Source organism: Strix uralensis, chromosome 4, assembly GCF_047716275.1.
Source record: "Strix uralensis isolate ZFMK-TIS-50842 chromosome 4, bStrUra1, whole genome shotgun sequence".
NCBI classification, from domain to species: Eukaryota; Metazoa; Chordata; class Aves; order Strigiformes; family Strigidae; genus Strix; species Strix uralensis.
In genome coordinates, this window is record NC_133975.1 from 78179604 (window position 1) to 78195326 (window position 15723).

General features: G+C 42.4%; 1 protein-coding gene across 1 annotated transcript; it reads left to right on the plus strand.

Annotated features, from left to right (window-relative positions):
- The first annotated feature begins 3838 nt into the window (after positions 1 to 3838).
- On the plus strand, positions 3839 to 15044 carry MGST2 (microsomal glutathione S-transferase 2). Its single transcript, XM_074865172.1, has 5 exons — positions 3839 to 3925; positions 8864 to 8963; positions 10163 to 10233; positions 12147 to 12228; positions 14804 to 15044. The coding sequence occupies exons 1-5, from the start codon at positions 3868 to 3870 to the stop codon at positions 14934 to 14936; spliced, it is 444 nt and encodes a 147-aa protein (XP_074721273.1). The 5' UTR covers positions 3839 to 3867; the 3' UTR covers positions 14937 to 15044.
- The last annotated feature ends 679 nt before the right edge of the window (positions 15045 to 15723 follow it).

Below are 15723 nucleotides of genomic sequence, written 5' to 3' on the forward strand. Positions count from 1 at the left end.
GCAGGGTTTGCAGAATTCCCTTCTTGTGTTAGGCTGTACCTCTTCTCTGGACATTTACCGCTTTTTCCAGAAACATTTAGGTTAGGAGGAGGAGGAGGTCTGACACGTGGGAGGTGAGGAATATTTGGCCTTTACCCAGTTGTATGCCCCAGGTATTCCCTGATCACCATTTACACACACCTATTTTACAAGGCAGTGCAGACGTGCTTGTGTGTGCAACATTTTCCTGAATGGGTTCTGATAATCTGTCCCAAGCCATTGCACTTCTGAGCTCCTTAGAGCTGAGAACAGGTGAAGATATTTTAAGAAAAAACCTCATTTTTAAACTGAAAAGCACCAATTTAACAAAAAACAATGCCACACTGTAATTACATGAAGGTACTTCTTATAATAATCTAGACTTCTCTTTTTGCTGCTACTTTGAAAGCCTGCTATGATTGCAATGGGATATTATGCAAGATTGGCACATTTTATGTTTTATAAACATCTGTAAAAATATATTATTCTCTATCACAATTCAGAACTGTGTCCCAGATATGTTCCTGCAATGTCCAAAGTAAAAATATGTAATGATACCCAAAGGCTGTAAGGAAATCCAAGAGGCTTGTGGGCATGTGGGAATTTATGTGCATATAGCAACTCACATTAACACTGATGGGAGTTAAAGCACATCAATCTTTTGTACACCCAGATGAGAACACCATGAACCAATTCTTTCCTGACTTATATCCAATATTGATGGAGGTGACATAAGGCTGCAGAAGGTGCAGATCAGGGAAGAATCTGAACCTCTAGCTAGTACTCTATTTAATCCTTTTAAATCTGCTTTGCCACCACCATCAAAAATAGTCTGATCTCTTGACACCAGTGTCCAGAGGATGGGGATAGAAAATGAGGATCTGTTTTATCATTTGGTAACACTGCCACAAAGCAGGGCACTCTGAACAACCAGGCCTTAAAATTAACTGAACAAAATGGACTGTTCATCCTTTCTTTGAGGCCCCATGCAAAGTGTATATGAAACAACAGCAGACACGGGTTACAATGGGTATTTAGGAGGTAGAAATAGGAACGTTTGAAGGAATAAATGTATTTTCTTCCTCTTTCACCTGTTTCATAGTTGGGATAAATTTAATGCCTGTGTATGACCCAATGCCACACAGGCCCATGTTCTTCGTAATATATTGTTGAAAAGCAGAGTAAATTAATAAACCACAGAGCTCACTACTGTAACTGCTGTAGCTAAACTGCTTCTGATACATGAGCTAACCTCATACATTGTAATAGTCTTGATTTACCCTATAAACGATTCCAGGGAAATATATGAGAGTTCAGGTATGTTTTCCCTTACAGCCAGAGGAACTTCTCTGTTCTTCAGAGCCTGTCTTCTAGAAGGTGCTTAAAAATAAAAGATGCTGCACTTCTACTTGTGACTAACCTTTAAAATGTTATACCCCAGCATAGACTGAACACTGCCCTTTGCAAAGCTCTTTTCAGCTCTTCCAGAGACAAAACCTGAGCAGCTTTGACAGTGTAACTCCATTAAAAGAGCTTATTTGATCAGTCTGGTTTCACGCTTAAAATGCTTTTGGTCTCACTACCCCAGCCATCTGCTCTCTTGTGACAGCAGTTCTGCCACCCCACTGAGATTTGCCTTCGCTGCTGGTCAAGAGGAGCTTCTCTACAGAGAGAAGAGCCGGCCTCTTTGGGAAACTCTGCCAGGGACGCACAGGTCAGCACGAGGCAGGAACACTAATTTACCTTAAATCCCGGGGCTATGCAGACACCCAGCTCTGACACACAGCTGCTGCGTAAAACTAGCAAGTCCCGTCCCTACCCAATGCCTCAGTTTCTGCTGCTGTAACTTACAGTTGGGGAAACTCATTCTCCCTGTAGAGCACACGTACAAAGTACAGTGCAGCAATAAAATACCACTGTTTCCAAATGGGAAAGGCTTAAGCCTGGTAAGATACCACCAGTATTTCTGACTTCACATTACATTTCACTGCTCAGTGCCTCTCTTCTTGCTTTGGAGACAGCTTTGGACAGCTGCAGAAAACACATGGATTTACAACAGCAGAGATAAGCAAAGCACATATGAAATACATGCAAGTGAAGGAAATGCAAAATCAAATTACATTCATCAGGAGCAAGCTGAGAAATCAGCCACAGACAAGCTGTCAAAATGTCCTGACATAACTGGAGAAATTGCTTGGTTGATCCTGGCATCTATTTATGTATATACACATCATAAAAGCTTTGGCCATCTGAAGTACAACTGTATTTCCACAACCATAAAGAAACCCAACCTTGTTTTGTATATGATCCAACTTCCTATTCTGGATTACACAGGGAGGAAGCATAATACTTGGTGTGGACTACGTATGTCTAAAAGCATCATAAATCTATAGGTAACTACAAACTCTCTGCTACCGGTGGAAAGTGAACAAAGTTTTAAGCAGATTCTAGCTCAGCTATAATGGCCACATAACTTATAATACTTCTGTGGATTTAACCCCCTGCCCTAGATTGTATTCCTGCCTACTTTTAAGTTGATCTTTGTTGGATTTTGCATGGCCATTGCCATTTTGAAGTTCACATCCTTTGAATAAGTCAGAAAAAAAACCCCTATGACTTCAATGTCAGCTGGCCTTAAAACGTTTAGCCCTTGTGGTTTTAACTTTTCAAATGACCGGTTCTGTCAGAGTTTGCCTTCACTTCCCTATATCAGCAGGGTGACAATGTTTTGAACACTTCTGAGCCAGCCTGTAAAAACTTAGAGAAACTGTGTGGTCAGAAAACCAACCCATACTACAAGAACTGCAATTAAAGTGCATAAATCAGGAATTAAAGAGTTACTAAGTACAAACACCCAACTACTGTTACTACAGTATATCTGCTCTTCCAATCTTTAGAAAGAACAATATACTGAATTAATACCCAAGAAACAACCTTTTAAAATTTGGCAAGGTAAAACAACTGATTTAAAGTCCTTATGTTAGCCTTTAAAATTATCAAATTTGACCAAAGTCAATGAAATATCCCACTTTAACATCAGCTGGAGGCAAAGTGAATACATAATCCTGGAGTCACAACAAACACAACACTGGTTTGTTCCAGTGACCTTACGGGATCATACAGGCTAACGGCATTAAGCTTCCTGTTAGTTAGGGCTAGCTGATGTAAAAATGTTCCTTGAGAGAATCTCTCCCAGTTTTAGGACTAGGCATAAGCTATAGGAAGCGTACTCCAGGCAGTAAAAGGAGGGGAGATATTTTTCTTTCTCAGTTGTTTTACCCTTTGAACTATGCTGAACAATTCGTTTCTGCATGCTGACTGCTTGTAAAGTGGCTGTCATGTCACCCGTCAGAGCCCAAGTTGTACATGTTCCGCAAAACCCGTAAATCAAGTGATGGGGCAGGACAAAGCCCCGCTCCCCCCTCACGTCTCCTGCACCTGCTGCTTTTGAGCAGTGCTACTAGTGCTGGATGCAGACCTGGCTGCACTAGACCCTGTACAAACGCAGAACAAAAAGTCTTTGCCCCCAAAGAGATTGCAACTGAAATCTAAGGCATAAAAGAACAGCTGAATCTACCGAGGCAGGAAAGGCTGGTTTTGTTCTCTCTGCGCTTTCACACAGGCAAGAAGCAGGCAGGGCTGGCTGGCTGCACGTGAACTTTTTCAGGAATGAAAAATGGCCATAATTTTGCACTCTTAAAAAAGTTAGGCTGTTTCATTTCTAAGGCAGACGTTTGTTGCACCGCTGAAAATCACTGTAATTCTCCCACCTGTTGTTTTTCCTTATTGCTCACTCAAGCTCTCTCTCCCGTACACACATCCTGCTCGCACACGGAAGCTGCTGGGAACATGGCTGGTGATTTAATTTTGCTTGCGGCTGTCTCTCTTCTTTCCGCCTTCCAGCAATGTAAGATCTGTGGGGTTGCGTGGCTGGGGCTTGGGGAGGTTTCCACCGGTTCTGAAGTACTGGAAGTTATTTAATGATAAACTGGCTGTTCTGTAACTTTAATTTCTGAGAACTCGTCAGATTTTTCTCACTGGAGCATTGTTTACCCTCTCTGTAGTCTGAGAAGGAGTTGACTCAGTGGGACAGATTACTTTTCCCTGTGGGAGAAACTAATTTGTTTTCAATCCTATTTTGTTTGCCGACTTTCTGGAATCCTACTATTCTGAGAGCTTGCAACTAGCTGTAAAGTTACCCCAAAGCCACACCGTGTCTTGGTTTCACTTCTTATTTAGGCACCTATACAATTGAAAACCTCAAAAGTGAGAGTAAATTTGTGAAATCAAATACACTGATGCTGGATTGAAAGTGCTGTAAAAACTGTTTTCTGAAAGAGAGAGATATACTAAGCATCTGAAATGAAAGAAGAAAGCAAACCTTTACAGCAGGCAGCAATAATATGAGATATTCCATATTATGTCCTCATCATGACATTTCTTTAAGGTCTAAATGGGTTTATTTTATCCCTTGCTGACATGCCTCTGAGAATCAAAGACTAGGGAAAAAAGTGGGCAAGTCCGAGAGGCTCTTTTCACTGTGTATCAGTCTAAAAGTGCAGTAGCATTTTTAATGTTTGACATTATTCTCTTTGAAATATGTTGATTCACATAGTTGTGTTTACACCAGGAAGCAAGATACATTTTGGAGGCATTTGTGCTATACTAGTATGAGATTAAGAGCAAGTCAAAAATAATTACTCTGCCTTTTTTTCAAGTATCTATAGCACTGCCAACTTATCTAGCAACCTATCTATGTGGCTTGATTGTTTGTTTATTTGTTCCCAAAGCCTCAACTACTGAAATAACATTTGTACCCTGCAGAAAAAAAGCTTGAGAATGTGACCCTTCCAGGTTAAAAAAAGCCCAACACAACAGAAGGCAAATCAAACGCACGTAAAATTTACATTCTTTTTTTCCTGTCATCGGATCAGCTACAACATACCCTTGTGATCTTCACAGAACATTTCTATCTGGTGGCAATATTTACCATCAACTTCTGTGAAAGTTCAACTTGCTTGCCTTGATTTTTAACATAAAAGTGTGAAGGATTAAAACCAAACAAACACTATCCAGAAAAGTACTGCAGTTTGAAAACTCAGGGAATTGTACAGATACTGAAACTGCAAAGGGAGGAGGAGAATACCTATGTTCTTCCTTGTGACGGTTAATCCATATTTGTTAATCTTAGTTAAAATCACAGAAAAGACAAGATAACCTGTGTTTTAATTCGCACTGTCAGTCTGACATCAAGCCTGAGGAGAAACCCCTGTAAGTATCTGATTTAAATCATCACAGCTTGGCTTACGTTCGGCATGCTTTCTAGCACGGGTAAACCAACACGGATTAATTTATGGGAGTTCAAATGAACGTTGTGAAACGGGCGCCGTAAGCATGTGTTATAACCAGCTCATGTGAGAGGAGCAGCCCAGCCCGTGACTGCTTGCTGTGAACAAAATACACACAACATACACAGCTCATGGCGCTCTGGTTGCTCTTCTGTTTACTCTGCTGAGCCTCCGGTCCTCAGTTAGGAAGGTGCTAAGGGGCAATATGAGCTCCCTGAAGCAGTGCTGGAAGTCAGGTTTCACTTAGCAATCATCAGAGGTACAAGATTTAGTGTCTCAGAACCATGAGTTATTCAAAGAATCAGGTCAGTCGAAGATTAAGCTGTGCAAGAAATGCTCTAGGGTAGAAAGAAAGAGCAGAAACAATACGGGAAGTGGTTTCCAGTCATGAATCCAGTTTTAAGCAGCTACAATTTGCTTGAGAGATTAGTGTTTTGCAGACTGATGGGAAAACAAGGGAATCCAATGAAAGGACAGAATAAATCCCAGTCATTGAAATAGGAGAGAACAGGGAGGATTGGAGTCCCACTACTCCTTTATTTCGAAGCCTCTCTCTGAACTAGCACCTTTTAAAATCACTCTTAGTAATTCCAGGACCCAGCAAGACATTATTAAAAGTATTAGAATTTTTTTTTTCAAAGGTTGTTAGGCCAGGCCATGCAAATTAACATGCGCTATCATACATTGTGATACAGGTATCTACTTCTCTACAGGCTTTTTAACACATATAAAATGTTTCAGAGTAATGTTCCTTGAAAGCTTGCTTTGTCCCGTATTTTCAACGTAAAAATATTAACTCAGTACCCATAAATGCCACCTGAAGATGAAAGCAAAAAAAAAGCAAACAAAGGCAAGTCAAGCATACTTTGTAACTACCTCAGTCATGTAATTTAGCCTGCTAGAATTGAACAACTTGATATAGAGGGAAGAAAAGGCTATGAAAATCTTTACTTACTCCTGCTGCAGTGCTTTCTGGAGTCCTCACGATAGCACCTCCAGTGGGTGGGGCAGAAGAGCTCTCCCATTGCTTTATTATTTACTTTAGCCCTTGTTAAACCATAATCGCAAAAGTTAAATTTGGAGTTACATCGCTGCTTTCCATTCACCAGAAAGGAACTAAAAGGCACGTCCTATGCAGTTAACAAAAAATACAGTAATTATTCCTCTCCTGAGCTCTTTTCGAGACCCTGGTTGGTACCTGTCTTGTTCTGCACACCGGGCTCACCTTTTCTTTTAAGGTGACAGACATGACTCTAGTTCTCCCGTTATGCAGTGCCACAGCTTGGTTTACATTGGCATATAAAAGCCCACTTGTCCCTGGTGAAGCAGAGTTCCCATCAGTCACAGTGCAAGCCACTAAAGAAGGGGATTTTATGGTGGCTGGCCGTACTACGGTACGATCACAACCTGTTTCTGCCTGTGGTTACCCAGAGTCTCCCACGTGCAAATCTCTGCCCCTCAAGCCAGAGCCTTGCAGACCAAGCAACACCAAGGGCAAATTGCATTAGCGCTGAGGCCAAGGTTATGCCGTGACATTGACGATTTCCTTTGGTTAACTGTACTGAACAACCAAGAATGATTTGGCCCCTACAGTGCCTTAATCTTCTTATTTCCCCCAGTAAGTTTATTTTGTCCAGCATCTGTTCAAGGTTTTTTTCCCAACCGATTTGGATACAATGAGATGCCTTGGCTTGCCTCAGTTCCTCAGTAGAAAAAACCTGGTCCCAGACTGGTTGAATTGGGTTCAATAAGCATTGAATGGGTCAGTGCGGCCGGCAAATGAGGAACGCATTTCTGACTAAAACCATCATTGCACAAAACACTATGGCTCACCTACCACTTTGATAGGCCAGGTGGGATTGGCCAGCACATAGAATTTGTCATAAAAAATAGGTCATTTTGAGGGTGACAGAAGTTAAAAAGCAACTTTTCAGTTAAGTTTTCCAGGAAAATATTTCTCAGAGGTAATTCTTGTGCTTCCGTGAGTTTCAGACTCCCTGAAGCATGCTCCCTGTCACCATTCTTCCCTTCTGAAAGGGCTGCAAGGTGGCAAATAACAGATGAATCACCAGGCATAACAAGAGATGTGTGGGTGGGAGTGGAGGAGGCCTTGCTGGATGCAAATACAACGAAAGGTCCTGTAAACCTGCCTTACAGAGAGATAGCTGAGATGCTCTGACTAGTCTCTGGAGAGCAAAGGTTAAGAGGTCACTTGAACACAGCCCGTAATTACTTATATGGGCAGAAGACAGATGGGAAAATGCTTTTTTGGGAAAAGTCTTTGGCTGCAAGGCTAAGACATGAGGTGCACAGGGCAGCACCACTAATATCTCTAGCCATATTTTAATGCCACTGCTCCCAGAAGGGAGGACAGAAGGTATGCTCTAGGCTTCCCCCTTAGACAAATCTTTTCAGTAAACTCAGGTGGGTGTCTGGTTTCTCACACAGGGTGGCTACAACATAGCCAGAAAAATAACTCCAGGTACCCGGGGAGTTTTAAAGTCAAACAGGGTGATGCCCAATAGCTCTGCTGCATACAGAAAGATGCTGTCTGAGTATTACCTTTTGTTCTTGTGAGCCACTGTTCAACTTTCAGGGGGAGACTTCTGTGATGAGGACATCAGTAAAATGAGGTACACATACACACATCAGAAGTGATCCTAGAAATACAGGTCAGAAGTGCAGAGAGAGTGTTTGATTGGCTTGGGGGGGTTTTGGTAAGTGATATTTAGTCACTGTACAGTAAGTAATCTCTCTTTTTCATCGCACTGCATCAGTTCTAAAATATGCTTTTTACAAGACAGATAAGTCCTATCAGCTCCGATCAGTGGAGGTGGAAACAGCGTAGGTCCTCCAACAGATAGCTCTCAGAGCTCTCCAGAAGATGAGGTGGGGATCAGGGAACAGCCTCCCCAGTTGCAGCTCTCTGCTCTTTCCAATATACTGAATTTTGAGAGTCCAAGACAGTAAAACCGAAGGAAAAAGCATGCATTATAAGATATGGGTAAATAACTTTAAAAAGGTGGCTACCAGATTTTTGTTTCCAAAGATTGTAACCCTGGCCTATACTTCAAAGCATCATAGCTCTTAGCGTCACTAAAACAAAATGACCACATGTTATTCAAACAAGTAGGGAAGTGACCTCCATCAGTGCAATGTGGTTACTGAGCCACTGCTAAGGCAGCACGCTGACACTGCAGTGACTAGATTGCTCCTAGGCGGTGCAGTTCTAGGATTCAGATGAGGTGTAAGGATATTTAAGTCATAGCTAGAGTAGCAAATGCAAAAAGAGAATGAATATATTTCTGAAATAGCAATTTTTCCCCTTCCTCATGTGTGTTACTCTTGAAGATAAGATCTGAACTAATATTGGTCTCTTTCTGTCAAATGAAATGGAAAGAGCTGAAGAACGATGATTTCTAAAAAATACTGACGTGTTAGGGACGCAACTGAACCGAGGAACTGTGTAATTCGTGAGCCCTTATTTTTGCTTGCAGGTCATTTTGCTTGGCTGGTGGGGAAGTCAAGAATGAAGCACAAGGTCATGCCCCCAGCTGTCACTGGGGCTCCAGAATTTGACAGAACATTTCGTGCACAGTAAGTCTGGAGATCATTAAGATGGTGGCAATGAATAACAATTCAGTCCAGAAGAGAAGTAAAAACATTAAAAACATTATCTTAAAATGTTACCTTTTCTTTGCATCCTTTGCTCAAAAAAAAAAAAAAAAAAAGAACAGATCACTTTTCAAATGGTTCAGCTATTATTTTAGTAATAATGGGGTAAGTTCAGCTCATTTAAAACAGTCACTGCTCAAATTCTGATCAAACTAGGAAATCAGATTACCCAAACCTAAGAAGGGGCTGAGAGCTAATGGATTTCAACTTAGAGAATTCAGACATTCTGGATCTAGCAAGCTGTGCTGTCAGTTCTTGGATTGTGGCTAACACCAAACACATGGAAGACAAGAGCACAGAAAACCTCTGTCTTCACAGTGGATAACAGTGGAATGGCCTGTCTAAGAAGACGGGCTTCAGTTTGCGATTAGCTAATGGCCCTATGCAAAAGTATTTATATTTATTTCAAACAATCCCATCTGCTGTTACTGTAGATGTAGGGGATAACAATAACGAGACATAGAATACATTGGACAACATATTAGATAACAGAATATGTTAGATATAGAAGGCTGTCTAATTAATTAAAAAGAAATTAATTCAGAACAACCAAGAAAAGATATCCCAGTGAAATATTGGTGGGAAAACTGATGATGCCCACAAATAAAGGTGTTATGGTCCCTGCCATAAGAAGATCTATCGTGTGCTGTCTGTGTCTGACAGCACTTCATAAAGGCAGTTGGCCTCAGCAGAGCAACGCAAGCTTCCTGTGCACAGCTCTGTGCTTCCTCCTGCAGCCCCAGGAACGCTGACCCACACAACTTGCGTACCGAGTATGGAGATGAGTGATTAACATCGCATCCATGTGCTGGAATTCCTGCCTGCCTCTGATGGACAGGCACTTGATTTAGGACTATTTATCGTATTTATTTCCATGTAGTTGGGATCCAGATCCTTGTCTAAGTTTAAATACCAGGAAAATAGTTTAAATAGTTTGTATCTGAGATTACAATGAAGAGAATTTTGAAGAGTGACTAATGCTGGGTTGACTGTGCTCCCACTGGATTCAATAGCATTAACTTTACTGGCAACAAAATGAGGCCAAAGCTGATTCTCCTTGCAAATCCCACCCATAGTTCTTTTCCTTTCCAGACTAACATTCTTTCAAATTTATTCTGCAGACAAAACTGTGTGGAGTTTTACCCAATATTCCTGACTGTTCTCTGGACTGCAGGATGGTTTTTTAATCAAGGTAAACACTTTTCATTTTTATCTTGGACTGAGAAGTTTTACATAAATTTTTAAAACACTTTAGTTTTATCAAGAGGTAAATGACTGTAGACATCTTTTCCCTTCTTTTAATTGCATTACCTTAGCATAGCCTTCCTGGAAGAATGCTCAGTGACACTGAAATCCCCACTTAGTCATGGCATTTCACATAGCCCCACCAGCTTTCACTTCTCTCTGCAAACCAAGGAGCTAGCACGTGGCACATTTATCATATCTTCAGTGGATTTTCAGGGTGAATCATTCAGAAAAGCAGCTCCCAGATGCTTCCCACTAACAATTATTTGCACATTACAGGACAGTTCTCACAAGGCATCAAGCATAGCTATTGTCCCTTGGGAGGAGGCAGCCTGAAAAGACTCAGGTCAGAGCACTCATCCCTGTGGCTGGGCCCCTGCCTGATGGAGACGGGGCTCGAGCCAGCAAACCTTTGGGTTTTTACATCCCAGAGGAGCGACACCACCACTGGGCTATGACTCATTTGTTTGTTCTGGGACATAGCACTGCACACTGAAGCGCAGTTGTAACAGCAGCATCTCCAGCTGTAGATATTGTACTTCAGGTGTGCAGCAGGGACTCGTGAAAACTTATTATTTTTTCTCAGGCACCTAGCAGGGGGGCATCTTTTGGCCAAATGTTCTGAACTCAGACACCACAGAGCTTTCATAGCTCTCACTCTGCTGGGCTTTCCAAGGTTGGTCCGTGATACCCCCTACCAGTGATGGGGTGGACTCTCATAGAGCTAGAACTTGTGACAGAGTCTAACTTTTGCATTCTGCTTTATGAACCCTTCTCCAGCTGATGTTTTAGGAACATGAAGTCTGTGGGCTGGAGAAAGGGTAACTAGCTCATGCCCACTACACCTCTCCTTCCTGAACAGCTAGCTTGCTTCTCCATTTTCTATGTTTGCTCCAAAACAGTCATTTTGTTTTAAGGCTCTCTTATAGTCAGAGTCCCATCTCCACTGCAGATCTGATGTAAATCCAAAGTAGCACCACTTAAGTCAACAAAATGGATATGAAATAATACACATACTCATAGACTGACACTTGAATCAAGGAAGATCACAGCTGCTAACCAGCAACACAGACATGTGCTGTCATGTGCAGGAAAAGGAGGATTATGCTGGCCTCCCCTTTAAGTCATTTTTTCAGCTGAGTATCTCCCATAGGTATGTTTACAGGAGTTAATCCAGAACACAGTAAAAGCTGTCCTCTGTAATACTCACTCACACGATTTGAAAGAACACAAAATTAACTAGGGCTGCTTAGTCCTGGAGAATACAACTGACCTACACACCCTGCTCCATCTATCAAATGGAGGTGACTTTATACTCTTCCCACAGGGAGGTCAGAAAGCTAACTTCACTACAGCTTTCTCTCATGTCCTTGGATAAAAGCTGCTATATAAATGCAAAGCAGGTTATTAACAACATAAATAAGATTCTCTTTCCAAAACAAACACTCCCCTTTAGCATGAACTGCCATAACAATACAAAATGACAGCGTCGGGTCAAGCCACAGTGCTCCAACCCGCTACCCTGTCTCTGGGATAGCCACCAAACAAGGGGGGGTTACAGATTCCTGTCAGTTCTTGAGATCTCCTTTTCAGGGAATGCTTTCAGGTTTTCTTGGACAGCCCTATGTCCAGTTCTATCTGTAAACCCATACCAAGAGCCTCCTGTAGTAAATGTTTAAGAATATATATATCTCTTTTGAATGATTCTTTCCCAAGGTAACTTCCCAGGGGATGGGTAGCTATGAAAATCCCTAGAGCTGTATAACTAGAAAACATAACTAAACTGATTAACTGTCAGCGATCCTCATTTTTTAGTTTTCTAACTGTTTTTTCCCCTCCTATTAATCTTTTCTTTCTTAGAATTAGCTTCCTTTCTGGGTGTGTTGTACGTGTTTGCCCGCTACAAGTACTTCCATGGTTATGTACAGTCTGTGAAGGGAAGGTAAGGAGTTACCAACTGAATGCAGGTTAAAAGCTCCGGGCTGTGGTCTGAAGCTGGGCTGAGAGCCAAGGACTGGCAGTGAAAAGTGACCATAATTGAATGCAACATGTGTAAAATGTCAGCAAGAGGTCTGAAGCAGAAACCCTCAGGGAAGAGGGCTGGCTGTTACAGTAGAAGCCTAGGTTAAGATGTGCACGTGCTACAGGTCACGAGAGAGAAAAGGTTTGATGCTCACCTTGTGGGTGCCTGCTTTGTACTGATCATACTAGCAACCAGACCTGGGGAGGTCTGGAAACAGAATCACAGTTTTGCAAGCTCAGGACTGCTGTAGGATGGGAGACTGCTCAGGCAAGGCTTGCACTGTGCCTGCCTGTCTGTTGTTTTCACTTTTTCTCAAGTTTGTCATGTTAAGACCTTTACTCTAGCCATGCAAAATGCACTAAAGGAAGCAAACAAATCTGGCCTTGTAGGCTGATGAACTTTCACCAAACAGATAAGAGGACACAGCTTCAGATAAGCATACGTTAATGAATGCTAAGTGCACAGCATCTTGTAACATGCACACTGGCAAAACACCCCTCTGCTATAAACATGCAAACACAGTTTGTTTCATTTCACTGAAGGCACTGCACTATCTGTGGTGTCCTGACCTAAGGCTCCTCTCCCAGCACACGTATCGGTCATAAAAAGAAAGTAGCGTGATATCTGCTTGTCATAAAATTAAAAGACTTGAGATGTATATTCCTAGAGGAAGATACAAACCAGTCAGACTATTTAGTAGTGAATAATCCTGCAGCAGCAAAGGACTGTACTACAGGGCTATTTTCCATAGCTTGTGTACCGATGTTACCATTCTCCTTCACTACAACCTCCACCAATCCTTTATCCAGTTTGGAAGAGCTGTTGCTTAACAGAAGGGAGAGGCTATGTTTTCCAGAGCAAATATATGGAGATAATTTCATATCTCCCAGTAAGAGAGCACTAATTCAAATGATGTAATGAACACCAGTCAGAAGACTAGTAACTATTAAGGAAGTTTGGGGAGCAAACCTGTGTAAATAAATGGACGAGCAGAGCATAATGGACTTTTCTTTATTCAACAAACTAAAAAGTTCCTTGTTCAAGAAATCTTTCCCATGCTTCAGTACTCTTAGACCAATAGATTCAGCCTCTCAAGGAAGCCTAAGAACAGTGTCTGGCTTTACTATTAGACTGAGCTTTACACTCTAATTTCTTTGCATTGAACAGAGGGTGCTGAGAGTCAGTCTGGCAGCCCTAGACAATGACTTTGCTCACAAGGCCCACCGCTGCCGGGCTGCCTGGTGGGAGCCTCCAGCGGGCAATTCAGTTAGCAACAGGTCACCACCAGCCAGGCATGCAGAACCCGGCCCTAAACATACAGCAAGCCTCCAGCAGCCTTGGTAGCGAGAAGGTGATTAGTCTTCAAGCTGAGTCTCAACCACACTCACTGACTACAGCCATGCCAGTTACAAAGACAAACCCGGTCCCTGTGCTCACAGAGCTGGTTACGACACATACTTGTGCACTTGACTACATGAATTGCAGTTCAGTTTTGCCAAGGCTGGATTTTTTAAGAACACACCAGGAACGTCCACCTTCTACCCAGTTTCTGTGCTGGAGAGGCCTTTGCAAGTGAGCAAAGTGAGGGTACATCCTTCACCCTTCCCTCCAGCTGGCTCTGACAGATACTTAAAGGGCTAAGCTAAAGACTTTTTTCACGCTCTCCTGAAACTGAGAAAATCTCATCCTTCACCATTTTCAAATCCACATCTGGACGTGGCATACCCAGAAAGGCTACTTATATCAAGTCTTTAGGCTCTGGTGAGATTCCCGGGCTCCCCACACCCCCAGCAGTGCCTGAGCCCCTAAACCCTTCAGCTTCTGTGGGTCCGGGGATAGCTAGCTATAAATCAAAGGCTGACAAGCTCCTCCGACCTCTCTCCGATGCTAATGTGATGGGATTCTCCAAAGAAACCTTTCCATTTTGTACAAATAAAATAACCTGGCCCTTTCCCATCCCCAGCAAGTGCCCTAATTGCTGATTTTTTAGGATCAACGCTCTTTCTTTCTGGTCCAAAAATCCATCTCCAAGTCAAAGTGATAACCAGCAGCAGCCCTCCCAGCTCAGCGGGGCGTACCTGCCCAACGGGTGTGGATGTGAGGGACACCCACACCGCTCCCTCGGCCCCGAAGGCTTCTCTCCCACACTCCTACACCTAGAGCTGCAGTGAGGTGCTCAAGCTTGTCTGTGACTTTACCTACCGGTCTTCATGTCATGGGATGAGGAAGCTTCATCCTGAAGCAAGTCCCTAACTTCCACAGGAATATTTAGAAACACTGGGGGAAAGTTTTCTCATAGAGAGGATATGAGGAATCTCTCTTCTCCCTAGCAAAAGTCACGTGCAGGAATGGTTTATGACCAAAACACCCCAAGGTAGCATTGGAGCAGTGATCCTTTCTGATTCTACACACCTCTTCTTAACTGGTGTGGACAAGCAGTTTCACTGTGAACATGTACAGCTCGTAACAGTATTTTTCTGCTTTCCACTTCTAGGTTAACAGGGTTTTATTTGAATTTGATAATTCTAATTTGCTTGATAACCCTGGGTGCAGCTGGGATTGTTAACAGCTTTCTGGATGAATACCTGGATTTCAGCATTATGAAGAAACTACGTAAATTGTTCTGAAGACTGGATGGGTTTTTTTAACATAAATAAATAACGTGTATGCTTTCCCTGAACACCAAAAAGATGATAAGCTGCATGTGAATAAAGCATCAGAGCTCTTTACTAACAGCCTGTTGCAATGTAAAATGCGTGTTTTTCCTGAGCTTTTTACACTTTCTCCTTTCCTGACACTCTTGAAAAAGAGCCAGTAAGACAGAATGTCATGTCACATCTGCATTTGCAATTAAATGTTCTGTTTTCCCGTACAGTATTGTAAACCCTAAACAAATTACATAAAACTAAACCCATTAATTCACTATGTAATTTAGTTGCAACTGGCACTGCAAGCATCAGCCCATCTTACCCAAAGTCCTTCAGCTTTGCCAATGCCTCTGTAGTCTTCCTTCACTCCTCTTCATTTCCCCCAGCAGTGCCATCCGCTCTGCACAAATGTAAAAGCATGCTTCGATGCAATATGCTGCTGCGAGGTCCCAATTTTCCAAGTATATCCAAATCCCACTGCAGGAGGCTGTTTAAGCATATATGGAAACACCACTTTCTTCAGGAAAACATTTAAAGCTGCATTTGACCCTACGTTTCTGTGAAGGCCTTTTGATTTTATACGCAGGTTTACAGTTCAACACATGCTCAGACACTCTGCTCCTAGAAGTGGGGCCCTCCTGGAGGCAGATCCCAGTGCTCACACAAAGCCTCCTGAAGACAGGCTGTGCCCACAACGCGGCACTTGTGAGAGGGAGAGCCAGCCCAGACAAAAAGAAGGCACAGATGCTCGTCTAACAATTGAGTC